At 35.2% G+C, this 13533-nt stretch overlaps 2 protein-coding genes across 2 annotated transcripts; both read right to left on the minus strand.

The window, feature by feature from the left end:
* Positions 1 to 3276: 3276 nt before the first annotated feature.
* On the minus strand, positions 3277 to 7783 carry LOC113230186 (60S ribosomal protein L19). Its single transcript, XM_026463995.1, has 5 exons — positions 7762 to 7783; positions 7458 to 7564; positions 6373 to 6536; positions 4095 to 4285; positions 3277 to 3436 (listed from the first exon to the last, which is right to left on the minus strand). The coding sequence occupies exons 1-5, from the start codon at positions 7764 to 7766 to the stop codon at positions 3301 to 3303; spliced, it is 603 nt and encodes a 200-aa protein (XP_026319780.1). The 5' UTR covers positions 7767 to 7783; the 3' UTR covers positions 3277 to 3300.
* A 4246-nt stretch (positions 7784 to 12029) lies between these two features.
* LOC113230032 lies at positions 12030 to 12890 on the minus strand. Its single transcript, XM_026463761.1, has one exon. It carries the CDS (start codon positions 12888 to 12890, stop codon positions 12030 to 12032), a length of 861 nt encoding a protein of 286 aa, XP_026319546.1.
* Positions 12891 to 13533: the final 643 nt, after the last annotated feature.

A 13533-nucleotide genomic window follows, 5' to 3' on the forward strand; every position in this document is an offset into this window, starting at 1 on the left:
AAATGATTCGATCATTACGTTTCATATTTCAGCGGCTTACCCGTCCCTCACGATACTTAGTTCTCTCCTGCTGGTGAGTAATGTGTTCCTTCTAGGGAAAGTAACGGCGCTACAAAACAAAAATACATAACAAAAAACTTATGAGCATTCAAAATTACTAATTTATTGTTCATTAATATTTTAATATTACCTGGTGCACTTACAAAATTACCATGTAATGGACACTACGCCACGGAGCAATTAGGATGAATGATTGATAAATACATTGACCCGTTAAGCCGTTGACCCGTTGACTCGTTGATCGATTGCTTGACTTTTTGGTTCGATCGAACGAAGGTTCTATCGAACGAATGCTCTATCGAACAAATATTCGACCCAAACGAAGAGAGAGAAGGCGAACCGTGTCATGAGTGGGGACTTTACGTGAGAGTGAACGAGACAACAATAATATTGTGAATTGTTGAATAATCTCTAAAATTATAGAGATAAAGTCGAATATTGCGCGCATGACCCATGAAACTCTAAAATGATCGTGTTATTTAGAAGATAGTAACCAGGTTATCGGGTCACAGGTGCTGTTCGAATCACTTTGATTCGATCGAACACGATCGACACACATCTAATCCCACCACCAGAGGCCAAAAATGATAAATTCTGCGCTTTCAAGGTTATTGTTCAAGAGGTTTCTGTACACATAATGGTTGAATCAAGTACTTTAACCGGGCCATAAATCTTTATAAAAAAGCATATCAACGGCAACAACCAGTTTAGTCAAAACTTTTTACCTCTCTGTTTGCGCTCCAAAGTTCGCTCTTTCCCTCCGTCTACAAACGTAACCATTTCTTGCACATCAAAAGTACATTCGTCCCTTTCCTTTTGAAGATCTTCATTCACTTTTACCATATTTAATCTTTTTTATTTTTTATCTAGCACGATATAGAAACCACGAAACAAATAAGTTTGTTGTTCCGTGTAATGAAACAAAATGCACTCCGACTCAGAAGACAGCTTGAAACAAAGTGTTACTATAATAAATAAATCCCGGTAAACGAGTTTTCTGTTCCTATAAAAATCGACTATACTACCCAATACCTACAAGAAAGCTAGGTCAAAGATCTACATTTAAATTTCAGATGTCCCATAACGTGAACTATTCCAGTGTCATCGTAATTGTTTTTTTTTTAATTAGATCTATTGAAATGTTGTTTGAATTTAGAAAGTCGTACGTATTCATTGTAATCATAGTTACATTTAAGTAAACCGTATGACCTTTCTAACAGCAACGGCACCTATTTTTAACCGACTTCAAAAAAGGAGGAGTTTTCAATTCGACAGTATTTCTTTTTTTTTATGTATATTACGCGATTAATCCGTATTAATGAAATTTGTGAAACGATTTTGACTTGTTGTAAAGCTTGGAGTATTACTTCCTTCTAGCCGTTCTCAACCGTATCGGTGTAGGCCTCCTCCAGTTTCGGACTCTTATCTCGGTTCTGTGCCACCTGTATCCTATTCAACCGCGCCACTTTCTTTATGTCATCCTTCCAACGCATCTGCGGTCTCCCTCTGGGGCGTTATTCACTCCAAGATCGCCATTCGATGACCGCTTTACACCAGGAGCCATGCTTACAAGCACTTAAGGTTCGTTACACATTTGGTAACATTGCGACTCTGCTTTCCTGTCAGAGCCCAGTAATTTTCAGGTAAGATTTTCGTACTAAATTTTGACAATTTTATTTATTTAATTACTCGAATATATCATCGTGAAATATTATGATGAATATTTCACGTTACCACACTCAAATATGAAATAGTACTTCATGATTGTATAAATATTTAAATAAAAAGAAATTGTCACCAAAATTGAGTACAAAAAACTTGCCCGAAAATTACCCAGCCACATGTTTGTTTCGTGATCTTTGAGTGTAATTCCTACTAGTTTTTAACGCTCTCTGGGCTATTTGTAATTTGTGAATTATTATGTCTCTTGTTAGCACCCAGATATCGGCCCCATATGTTAATGTTAATACTAACTGGATACACTGACAAAATATTCTTGAATAAATAAATAATATTACTTATTTCACAGTAATTGTTTTGAACGGATGTCGGACAGAGAACGGGAATAGACCCCCTGTTTTGAAGAGCGTGCTGGTGGAAACCACAGGCACATGAGATTTGTCAATTTTGTGTTCGGACTCATCGGCAGCGATCCTCCGATCTTGCGGTTGCGCTTTGAATGGCACTGCTTGTTCCTCCCGTCCCTTGATATCATACAATAAAACTGCATATTCTCATGATGGCACCATGCCATGTTACTTAAAATCATTTTAAAATATTCCAATTTGAAGTTTAGATAAGGATGAACAATTCACAAAAAGAACAGAGAAGCAAGGCATTCGCGGGAATACTCGAGCATTCGCCAGTTTTATCGTGACCTTGAGGCTGTAGTGTTTCATTCGCGAGAATTCTGACAGCTAACGTAATTCTAGCGAATGCACGAGCATTCCGGTGCATGCGCGAGAATTCCGCGGAAGGCGCGCGACTTGATTTTTGGCTCATATTTAGTTTGTAAATTACACAATTGACCATAAAGTTCATCACGCTATGTACATACAATATTGTTACAAAAATTCGTTTCCATTCCGTTCCGCCGCATAAATTATTTTATTAAGCTAAATTGAGCCTAAACCATTCCATATTATTATTGATATTATTTGTATTACCAAGCAACATTAGTTAAGTCTGTTAATGGCAATCGTATGTGTGAGATTTTCTGTTGAGCTTACTATATTATGTAGAGTTCTATAAGAACTTGAGCGGTTTATTATTAACCCTTTAGAGTGTACAGCTGCCATGTCCAGTTTAGAAATTATCCATTTGCAAAAAGGACAAATGAAGTATTAGGCGACTTCAGCAAAACGAATACATATGTTGATTTTTGGGAAACTTTTGCTGCTGTGCTTGTTGTTCATCATTCCTGATGTGACAACAGTAAAAGCTTTAATTTTTTTTAAAGTACTTTTTTCGAATAAACTATCAAAAGCGACGAAAAAGATCTTTAGGTATCCCATTTTCGCAAAACTATGATCATGTGGTTTAACACGTTATTGTTAAAGTGTAATTCTTGCTAATGAAATAAAGATAATTATGAATTTGATTTTGACAGTTTCTGGAGATTTGAAATAATTTTCTTAAGTAAAAGCAGGATCGACGACGTTTAAAATGAAACTTGCAAATACGACTCAAAGCATTTATTGAATCGTTTTTTTGTTATTTACATAATAAATGCTAAGATGGTCACTTCTTCGCGGTGACGGCGGCCTCATCTTCGCGTGCAAAGGTCTGCAACAGCTCTTCCTTCTTAGCGGCGATGCGCTCCTCACGCCGTTTGCGGGCTTCCTTCACTTTGTTACGACGGGCTTCGGCCTGGTCGCTATGGACGAAAATAAATATGTCTATGTCTCCAAACATTTTATTTTTATTGAAAAACGCACATTATTATCTGTAGGTGAGAAGTAAAGAACCTTAAATCCATATTTTGGAATTTAAATGTTTTTATTAACATTGCTTTGGAATCATTGACCTACACTAAAAATCACTCAATGGTAATAGATATTTACTATGCAAGGCTGCTAAGTTGTTGTTTGACACAAGTGCTTGTAGTAAAACCTGAGCAAGCGAAGGACTAAGGTTGAACCATGAGTGACGAAAGACGCAAAACCCATTTTATTATATAAAACCCAGTTATGCCAACTGATTCAATTAACCAAATCAATTCATTCAATTAATTAATTGATTTGTAGTTGGCAGCACAGTTGGCCATCACTAAACTGTCCATGGTCTGGTCAATAATCTGTTAGTTTACTTTTCTGGTACAATGGATTGGACAGACTATACCATATCAGGAATCAGCGTAACGAGATCTACAACCCCCTCTAATCGTTATTTTTCATTCTGTTTTTAGTTTCGGTTTTAATGTACTAACATTTTTCATAGGAAAAAATGTCTAGGTGCCAATATTTTGAAAATTACTAAAATTCTAAGGCGTTAGTTATGAGAAGAAGGGTAGTATTTATTTCCTATTTTCTTACCTAAGCATCTTAGTCCTAGCCTTCTCAGCCTTCTTCCTGTGGATGTACTCCATGAGCACACGCTTGTTCTTAAACACATTACCCTTCGCCTTCATGTACAGGGAATGGTATAGATGTCTGTCAATTTTCTTGGCTGTTCTGTACTTGAGCAGCAGCTTACGAAGTACTCTCTGCCTTTGCACCCATAGTTCCTGAAAATAAAAAACTGTTTTTAGCAATGCAAAAATAAAAAAGGCGTTTATTATTATTGTTTTTGTAAACAAATTGAAGATTAATTTTAAATTTTTATTGTCTTAAATTTTTCATGTGTAAATGGTTTATAGAAGTTTGGTAACTTCTACAACAACAAACTATCTATGGCATTGTAAAATGCTTCATCCGATCGCGTCGCAGGTTTCTCAAAATAATTTAATATCAAAATTGAAATAAGTACACTCCTGGACACATAATTGAAGCATGCATTATTTTGAAAATTCAAATTAACAATAAAGTTATGTTCTTGACATCTCCATGGACAAGTGGATTACGTACCAGTTTTCATGGTGTCGCCATTTCTGAGATTCGATCCCCGCCTGGGTCAATGTAGAAAAACTTTTTTATTGTATTTGGTCTTTATTATTTCCGTTTGTTCCGTTGTTTATTATTACCGTTGATGTTTCCGATTTCCATAACATGTGCCTTAGTTACTTACTTCAGAGCAACATGTCTGATGTTGTCTAATATTTATTTATTGTTGATAATTTGAATTTGGAAGTGATGTTAGTTTTTGATCAATCAAACATTGTTTAAGAATAGGATGTTTATTATTGAGTTCTTAGGTTTTCGCGATTGTTAAACATTGGAAATGAAAGTATTTTTCCGGATTTCAATCGAGTATATTTGTTTTTTCGTCGCGTAAACAAGTCTGCAGTCTACAAGCATGTCATGGGTACACCTACACATTTAATAAGTTTGACAAATCCCAGGTCCTTGCAAAAGAATTCCGTTATCTACCCAGGATACTGCGAGCAGCCATTGAAATTAAAAAACATCCTAATTTCAACAGGGAAGATGGTTTCTCCGTACCACCAGTTTGGGATCCAGTATTTCCTCTGATGAAAAATCCCAAACAGACATAAGACTGCAGTATTAATTAATATGTTTTAATTTATTCTAATTTCCATTATCAATGAATAATAAATGTAGCTTAATAAAAATTCATATTGTTACAATAAAATAATATGTAAAACAATGTAGTGTGAATTGGAATGTTGCTTTGTAAAATTAAAAATAAGGTATTTAATTAATAACTTTTGTAACTATAGTGAAAAAATAGGGTGGTTTGCATTGATATTAGACATAACTGGTTGATGACTGTACCACCTCATTCAACTGTGACCATGGGACCTGTCTGGTTACTTCCCGAAATCATAAGAGCATTGGATGCTTTAAAAAACTTCATATTTCAACTTTTTATGTTCGGACGTTCATACATGAGAAATACGAAAGTAAATAACAACCTAGGAAATAGGTAGTACTTAGTAGATAAGTATTGCAAAATTTTACTCAGTATCCATGTAATTAATTAGCTTCCTTTTCAACTATTAATTATACTTACTACCTATTATATAAGTAGTAATTTTTTATTTTTTTTTTTTTTTTAAATAAATAAGGCACACACTCAACATAGCCCCGCACTAGGGAAACCCTGTGTCGCGGGTGCCATGGACACACACATAGACAACCACAAATTACACCCAAACTCACGAGAGAAATAATTGTAGGCCATACAATTATTTCTCTCGGCCCGGGAATCGAACCTGAGACCTCTGCGTGGCAGTCCGGCATGGTAACCGTTCGGCCACGGAGGCAGTCAAATTTTCTCGTTGCTCCTTAGACATAATTTCGATGAAGAATAGTATATTATCATTTTATTACCGAACATTATTATTATTTTATACCGAAACGTTGGTTTGTTTGAAAAAACAAATATACGCGATTTAAATCCGGAAAAATAGTTTCATATCCTATAGGAGATTTATTATTGAAAATGCAAGGTTGCTCAAGTTTTGTGTCCAGAAGTGTATTATATAAATTTTTTATTTCAAAGGAGTAACACAGCTGATTTCAACCTCCAATTTTCATTTACAAGGAGTTCAAGAGTGAACAGTGGAATATGGCTACATGGGCAAGAGCCTGGCTCTTAAATAGGATGATGAATTTTCATTTAACAAAAAGATTTGACTGCAGACTTTGTTGCAAGCAACCCAATGATATACATTATTAGAATGAAACTCACCTTCTGTGGCATACGAGCATTAGCAGTACCTCTTCTTTTACCGAAGCCACAGTGACGACCTTTACGGCGCGCCTCTGTGTTCTTGCGCACACGAGCGCGCGAGTGGACGGCCACAGGTTTCTTGATCACCAGACCATCCTTGATCATCTTACGGATGTTCTGTCCTGGAAATTAAAAGGTTTCAATATATATGCGATACAGAAACAGCATCAAACCACACCACAAAGTCTACAAGACAACTAAAAAACAAATCTTTGTTAATGTTTTGGTCTATGTATATGCTTTTCATTTTTTACCCATGTTTATGCCAAAAATTTAATCTTTTTAGCAAAAACAATTCTTTTGAGTAAACAGCATGAAAGTTTAACCTAAGCATGTTAATAGCTCATTTCTTATAATTTGCTCTAGGTATTCATGTTTTATTTGTTGCGTGCAGCTTCTAATCTAAAGCAAAAAATTAGTTTTAAAAACGTTAACTTCTAAAGAATAATAAAATCTTTACCAACAGTTTTTAAGTAGAATGGCACATTTTAGTTGGACTGGAGGCAATATCCAAACATAAGTGTATAATAGCATGATGTGCTGTTAATAGCATTATAATTTGAGTTTCTTCATTATTTGTTATATTTTTAAGGTGATGGCTCTATAGTCAATACTCAATAAATTAATAATAAAATAATATAGGAAATGAAACTAATTTTCCGAATTTAAATCGCGTATATTTGTTTTTTCAAACAAACTGACGTTTCGGTACAAAATAATAATAATGTTCGGTAATAAAATGATAATATACTATTCTTCATCAAAATTATGTCCAAGGATATGAGCAACGAGAAATTACTACTTATATAATAGGTAGTAAGTATAACTAATAGTTGAAAAGGAAGCTAATTTCATGGATCAATCTGAGTAACATTTTGCAATACTTATCTACTAAGTACTACCTATTTCCTAGGTAGTTATTTACTTTCGTATTTCTCATGTATGAACGTTCGAACATAAAAAGTTGAAATATGAAGTTTTTTAAAGCATCCAATGCTCTTATGATTTCGGGAAGTAACCAGACAGGAAAAGTCTATACTTACTGGAGTTGGTGTTGGCGATTTCATTGATCTCATTTGGATCCAACCACACCTTCTTTTTACCACATCGCATTACAGAGGCTGCAAGCCTCTTCTGTAGCTTTAGGGAACTGAAAATAAAGAATAATTGCAAGTGACCACATGGCTGCATGACATGCCGACAACATCAGTGTCCACAGCAGGGATGACATTCTTGTTTATAGCACAAAAACACACTGCACATCAGGCTTGATATTAGGGAAACCTAAATAGAATGTGATTATGTAAAATTTATGAGTTTTATTTCAATTTGTATCTAAAAACTAACCTCATCCTTACACGGTGAGATCCAACGCACACAAGAAAGAAATATGGCCGAAGCGCGCAGTGTTACCAACAATATTATGTAAAAAAATAACCAAAAATGTATCAAATGTAATTTCTTTTTTACAACAGTGTTACCATTTATTTTGAAAATCTAGCAATGAACTTATGAATAAATTTGAAGAACCTCTATGTAAAGTACAATATCAGATGACTTGCAGCACATTTTAGTTATTTATGTGTCGTATAATTATTGTTAGTTAATTTTATAGATAGTAATATAGTTATTACTAACATCATTGGTTATTATTATTTATTTTTTTAATTTATTAAGGCTTTGGCAAAGCCATCAGCCTAAACATGAACTTTGTTTCTGTAAATATGGCCGCGGCCGCCACAAAGAGGATAGGCAATTTGAGGCGGCGTGTTTGGATTGGCTCGGGATTCCTTAAAACGGGCCGATACGGATATTCTAATTAAGAAATTCATATAATTTCGCGTTTTAATCTTCGATTAAGGCACAATAGCACTATCCTATTCCACTTTAAACTAGATTTCACAAAATAATTGAAAGTCAAAATAAAAACGACACTTTTCCCTCCAAAAGATCCAGAGCAGAGCTCATTGGTTATTACTGAAAAAAAAACATAGACAAAATTGTATTTTTTATGGACCCTACCCCATCCATCCATTCATTTTATTGGCGTACTGCGTTTACACAATGACGTTCACCGCTCGCCTCTCTCGACTCTCGGCGTAAGTTCCGTTGTGAATTGTGATTGAAAATAATAAATACCGTACGTCAGTTTGCATATTCGCCCTATACTATTTTTCCATCCTCTAAGACATTCGCGTACACTTCTGCGTCAACTTGCAACGATAGAATGATAATAATGTCCTGTATTCGACGCAAGGAAATTGATGAGCGTCCCATTCGCATATTCGGCGAATATTAATCGCGCAAATATGTAAATGCGGTACAATAATGAATGGTCGCTCATAGACAAGACAACTATTATTGATGGCTCATGTCGGCAGTAGACATGTGTAAGTAATGTGAGTCATATTACAAAGGTGATATCACGCGACAGGGTACTGTGATATCACGCATCACTTTGGAAAAATATGCATTACTCATAACATTACCCATTACATAGACCATGTTGGGGCGCTCTGGGAGTTTCCCAATATGAACTAATTATAGTAAATATCTATATTAATAGCGCCACCCAGCAAATTTTCGACGTACTACTTGATCGGACATTGCTAACCGTGCCGTAGGGTTACGTAGCGCTGCTGCCAGGTGTCGCTACTAACACCCATTACGCGAAACAGTACTCGGCGTGATGCAATACTGTGATGCAATGATGCAATGTAATGCTAACATCACGCGTGATGTTCTCATTACGCGTGATGTTAGCATTACGCGTGATGTTAGCATTACACGTGATGTTAGCATCACACATTACCCGCGTGATGCATCGCTCGGAAACAGTACTCGCGTAATGTATTACCTGAAACAGTACGCGTGATGGTGGTATTACGGAGTGATGTTTATAGTCTAAGTAATGCGAGTGACGTTGTAACGGTAACATCACGGAATGATGTTTGTTTATGAGACATCTCGTGTAATAGTAATATTATGCGTAATGCAATGTTAATGCATCTAATTTGGAATGTTGTAGTAGAACGATGTTTGTATTAGCACCCAAATTATTTAATAACTTACTATGGTGGTTGGTGTGGGTTGGTGGATGGTGTAATTGAAATAAACCGTAGACAGACAATTTAAACTGAAATTTCATAATTTGTTAATCAATACTTGATTAAATATAATATTACAATATTTCTAGAAGGAGATCGATACGCTTTTATACAATCTTGGGTCAAGATGTAAAAGTTGAAGGTGATAATAATAAATAGCTTATGTATTGTTATATCATCACTGGAACTTCTACGAAATTTGGCGATCTCAGCCAACAGCCATGCTAACCAAAAAAAATCACGTGTTTTCTTGTTACAATAAAGTATGAATGTAAATTGTAAATCTTTCCGGGGTTCTCAGTTAATCTCGCTCAGTGTTGGGTCATGGAAAAATTTCCATTAAAAAAATCATATGTATTTTTCAGAAAAATAAATGATTTCCGGAAATGTTTGCAATATTTTTCCTCTAATTTTCCCACATTTGACGTTGACTTTGATTTCCGCCAAATGTCAAAACAAAACTCAAAAGTTGAAGCGCAGACTAAGGAGAAGACAGTGCGTATGTTGAAGTTACTGAACGAAAACGATGGAGCCAACAAGAGTTGGTGATGGTGTGGTTGGTGGAGGATTTGTCACTGTGTGAGATCATCTTAAATCTCATTTTTCTTATAGGTGGCTTTTAGATATACAACCCTTTTTTTAAAACCATACCTCAACTTATTAAATTTTGGCCCCGACTGCCCCGTCTCCATTACCTCTCGGAAAATTATCCGAGATATATAACAGTATCTCAGTCTCACACGCACTCGCCATCATTCAAGTTAAATTAACAATTATTATGATGCGTATAGGAATTATTTCGTAATGTATCGTTTTTTTATTACACATACGAGGTGAACTTGGGTATATATCGATATTAATAGCGCCACCTAGCAAATTTTCGACTTACTACTTGATGGGACATTGCTATCCGTGCCGTAGTGTTACGTAGCGCTGCTGCCAGGTGTCGCTACTAACACCCATTACGCGAAACAGTACGCGGCGTGATGCAATGCTGTGATGCAATGATGCAATGTAATGCTAACATCACGCGTAATGTTAGCATCATGCGTAATGTTAGCATCACGCGTAATGTTAGCATCACGCGTAATGTTAGCATTACACATTACTCGCGTGATGCATCGCTCGGAAACAGTACGCGCGTGATGCATTACCCGAAACATTACCCGCGTGATATTACCTGAAACAGTACACGTGATGCTTATATTACGCGTGATGCTTAGAACATCACGGAGTGATGTTTGTTTAATACTATTATGCGAAATGCAATGTAAATGCATCTAATTTGGAATATTGCAGTAGAACGATGTTTGTATTAATACCCCAATTATTTCATAATTTACTAAATGGTGTAAAAGGATGGAACCGTAGACAATTTAAAATGAAATTGCATAATTTGTTAATCAGTGCTTGTGCTTGGTTAAATATATTTCGATCTTTCTTGGTAATCTAGAAGGAGATGGATACGCTTTCATACAATCAATCCAAGATGTAAAAACATGAAGGTGGTATCAGTTAATTGCGTAGGTATTGATGTACCATCACTGAAAATTCTGCGAATTGAACTGAAAGCAGAGCTATAAGAGATTTAGTAAAAGTGAGGTTATGTAACAACTTATAATTAACGTCTGATTTTTGGAGTGCATTTGTTATTTTACAACTTACTAGATGGTGTAAACGAATTAAACAGTAGACATTTAAAATGAAATTGCATAACTTGTTAATCATTGCTTGATTACGTGGCAATTTATAATGTAAAATTTAACCAGGGTGAGTGTGGGTTGCCAGACGGTTCGTAATATTTCGTAATTTTTGTTTGATCCTCTCTAGTAATATGTAAGTAGATCTTGTTTATAATGCAAGTTTATGTTCTAGAAACGCGTTTTATAGGTTGTTTTAAAACGCATCGCTTTTTTAACCGACTTCAAAAAAAAGGAGGAGGTTGTCAATTAGTCGGTGTTTTTTTTTTTTTTTAGGTTGTGTGTGTTATAGATGTAGTGAATAATCCTTTCCTATCGGCAAAACTCGGAACAACGATAACACCCGAATGGTGCCGATGTGTCTATGAATTACTGTATTATTAAATTACGTGTAGGTATCAAATAAATCGCATACTTTATTTATCAATGTCAAATGTCAAACTGCCCGTTTGACGTATATTACACTGAGATGTTAAAACCACCACGATTCTATCATATAAAGAATTCGTTAGGTAAACAAAAATATAACTAGTTACCGAGGACGTTTTATTTCAATAAAACGCACTGATAAAAACCAAATTCCGGTTGGGATGATCTAATGATTCTATAAGGATTGGAACCCCAAAAGTCTAACTATAAGTCAAAACTACAGTTGGATTTTGCAGACCTGTTTTATAACAATTAATTTTTTTAATTAATTAAAAATACTATGACATAACAAAAAAGACACCTCAACATAAAACAAAACAAACCAGCAGAGAAATTAATATAAATAAATATGATTTTCTGATTGGATGAACGACTTCGATTATGACAGCGGGATAAGAGGAGGAGGAGCGGGGTGGACAGTGTGATGCGAAACAATACTTCCAACTTCCATATCACAGTCAGATTCAGAACTATTTTCTGGTGTATCATCGTCAGAGTTTTCATGAACGTTGATTACAAAACTAGCCATATAATTTTCCAACTCAGGTTCGTGTTTTCGGTACTCGTTTTCGCATTTGATGGCGTGGTCACATACTTTGGCCCAAACATCGGAACCAATCATATTAACCTTTTCCTGTACCAATTGTTTCACAGTAGTCATATTCATACTGATGTTTCTTTTGGATACGTATCCCTTTATTTGAGACCATATGTTTTCAATCGGATTGAAATCAGGATGATATGGTGGCAATCTTAGTACGCTGTGTACATATTCGTTCATAAGTTTATCTATAGAGTATTCTACAAAGTCTTGTTTGTACTTGCAAATAATTTCATATATTTCAATTTTTGTTAATGACGGATCAATCGGAACGTTAAGTTTGGATAGCCAATCAATCATGTCTTGCTTACGGGTATTTGAATTAGGAGGTTTTTCTACGTACTTATTATGATATGCAGCATTATCTACTACTAGTACCGAATGTGGAGCTAAGTTTGGAATGAGTTGATTACGAAGCCATTTTTCATAGTTTTCATTGTTCATCGCGTTGTGATAGTCACCTGTTTTATCAGTAGACTGATACATTAACAATGCCATAGGTATAAACCCCTTTCTACTACCAGCGTGCACTATTATAAGACGTTGTCCTTTAGAAATTAACTGTTTCACTCCGTTTTCTGACGAGTCAGCCCAGCTTTTACCTGCCAAATGTGAGGTATGGATGTATGTTTCATCCATATAAACAATCTCTCTCCCTTGCAATCTGTACTTTTTTATCGCGGCTAAAAACTTTACTCTTTTTAAACGAACATCATCTTTCTCGATAAGTAATTTTCTGTTGTTTTCAACTTTTTTGTACCGAAATCCCATTTTTCTAAGAATTTTTCTTAGCGTCAAGTCACATCCCTTAAAATTTATGGCTTCGGATAACTTGGACTTCAGGGCTTTAATTGTAGGTACTTGTTTGTATATCAAATGGAAATTATACACTAATCGGCGTATAACGTTGTAGTCAAAATCGTCAAGACCTAGACAAAATAATTTATTTGGTCTACCCAACTTTGCCGACTTCGGACTATTGGAGGTAGATTGATTTATGTATTCTTTTTGCAATATTTTATTTACTGTTCGTTGAGAAATTCCACTGGCCTCCGAAACTCGTTTTTGGACTTTACAAAAGTAAGCAGTATAGTTGGTATGTTTGAATTTATCATTTTCAGTTAAGAAATATAAATAAATATTGAAAATAACTTCGCAGGCTTGCCGATCTAAACGTTTCCCTTTTCTTAGTGCTTTCGGCATGTCTGTTATAAATTGTTAATGTGGATCGAATAAAATCAATGTTTATTATTTACAAAAATGACAGACAAGAGTGACATGT

This window comes from Hyposmocoma kahamanoa, unplaced genomic scaffold, assembly GCF_003589595.1.
Source record: "Hyposmocoma kahamanoa isolate Upper Pololo Valley unplaced genomic scaffold, ASM358959v1 63, whole genome shotgun sequence".
NCBI classification, from domain to species: Eukaryota; Metazoa; Arthropoda; class Insecta; order Lepidoptera; family Cosmopterigidae; genus Hyposmocoma; species Hyposmocoma kahamanoa.

Bases quoted from the DNA above. Each gene is read 5' to 3' on its own strand.
- LOC113230186 (XM_026463995.1), bottom strand. The intron at 4,286-6,372 runs GTGAGTTTCATT...TTTTATTTTCAG, and splicing joins ATGCTCGTATGCCACAGAAG to GAACTATGGGTGCAAAGGCA. The intron at 3,437-4,094 runs GTAAGAAAATAG...TTTCGTCCATAG, and splicing joins GCTAGGACTAAGATGCTTAG to CGACCAGGCCGAAGCCCGTC.
- LOC113230032 (XM_026463761.1), bottom strand. From the start codon at position 12,890: ATGGATGAAACATACATCCATACCTCACATTTGGCAGGTAAAAGCTGG.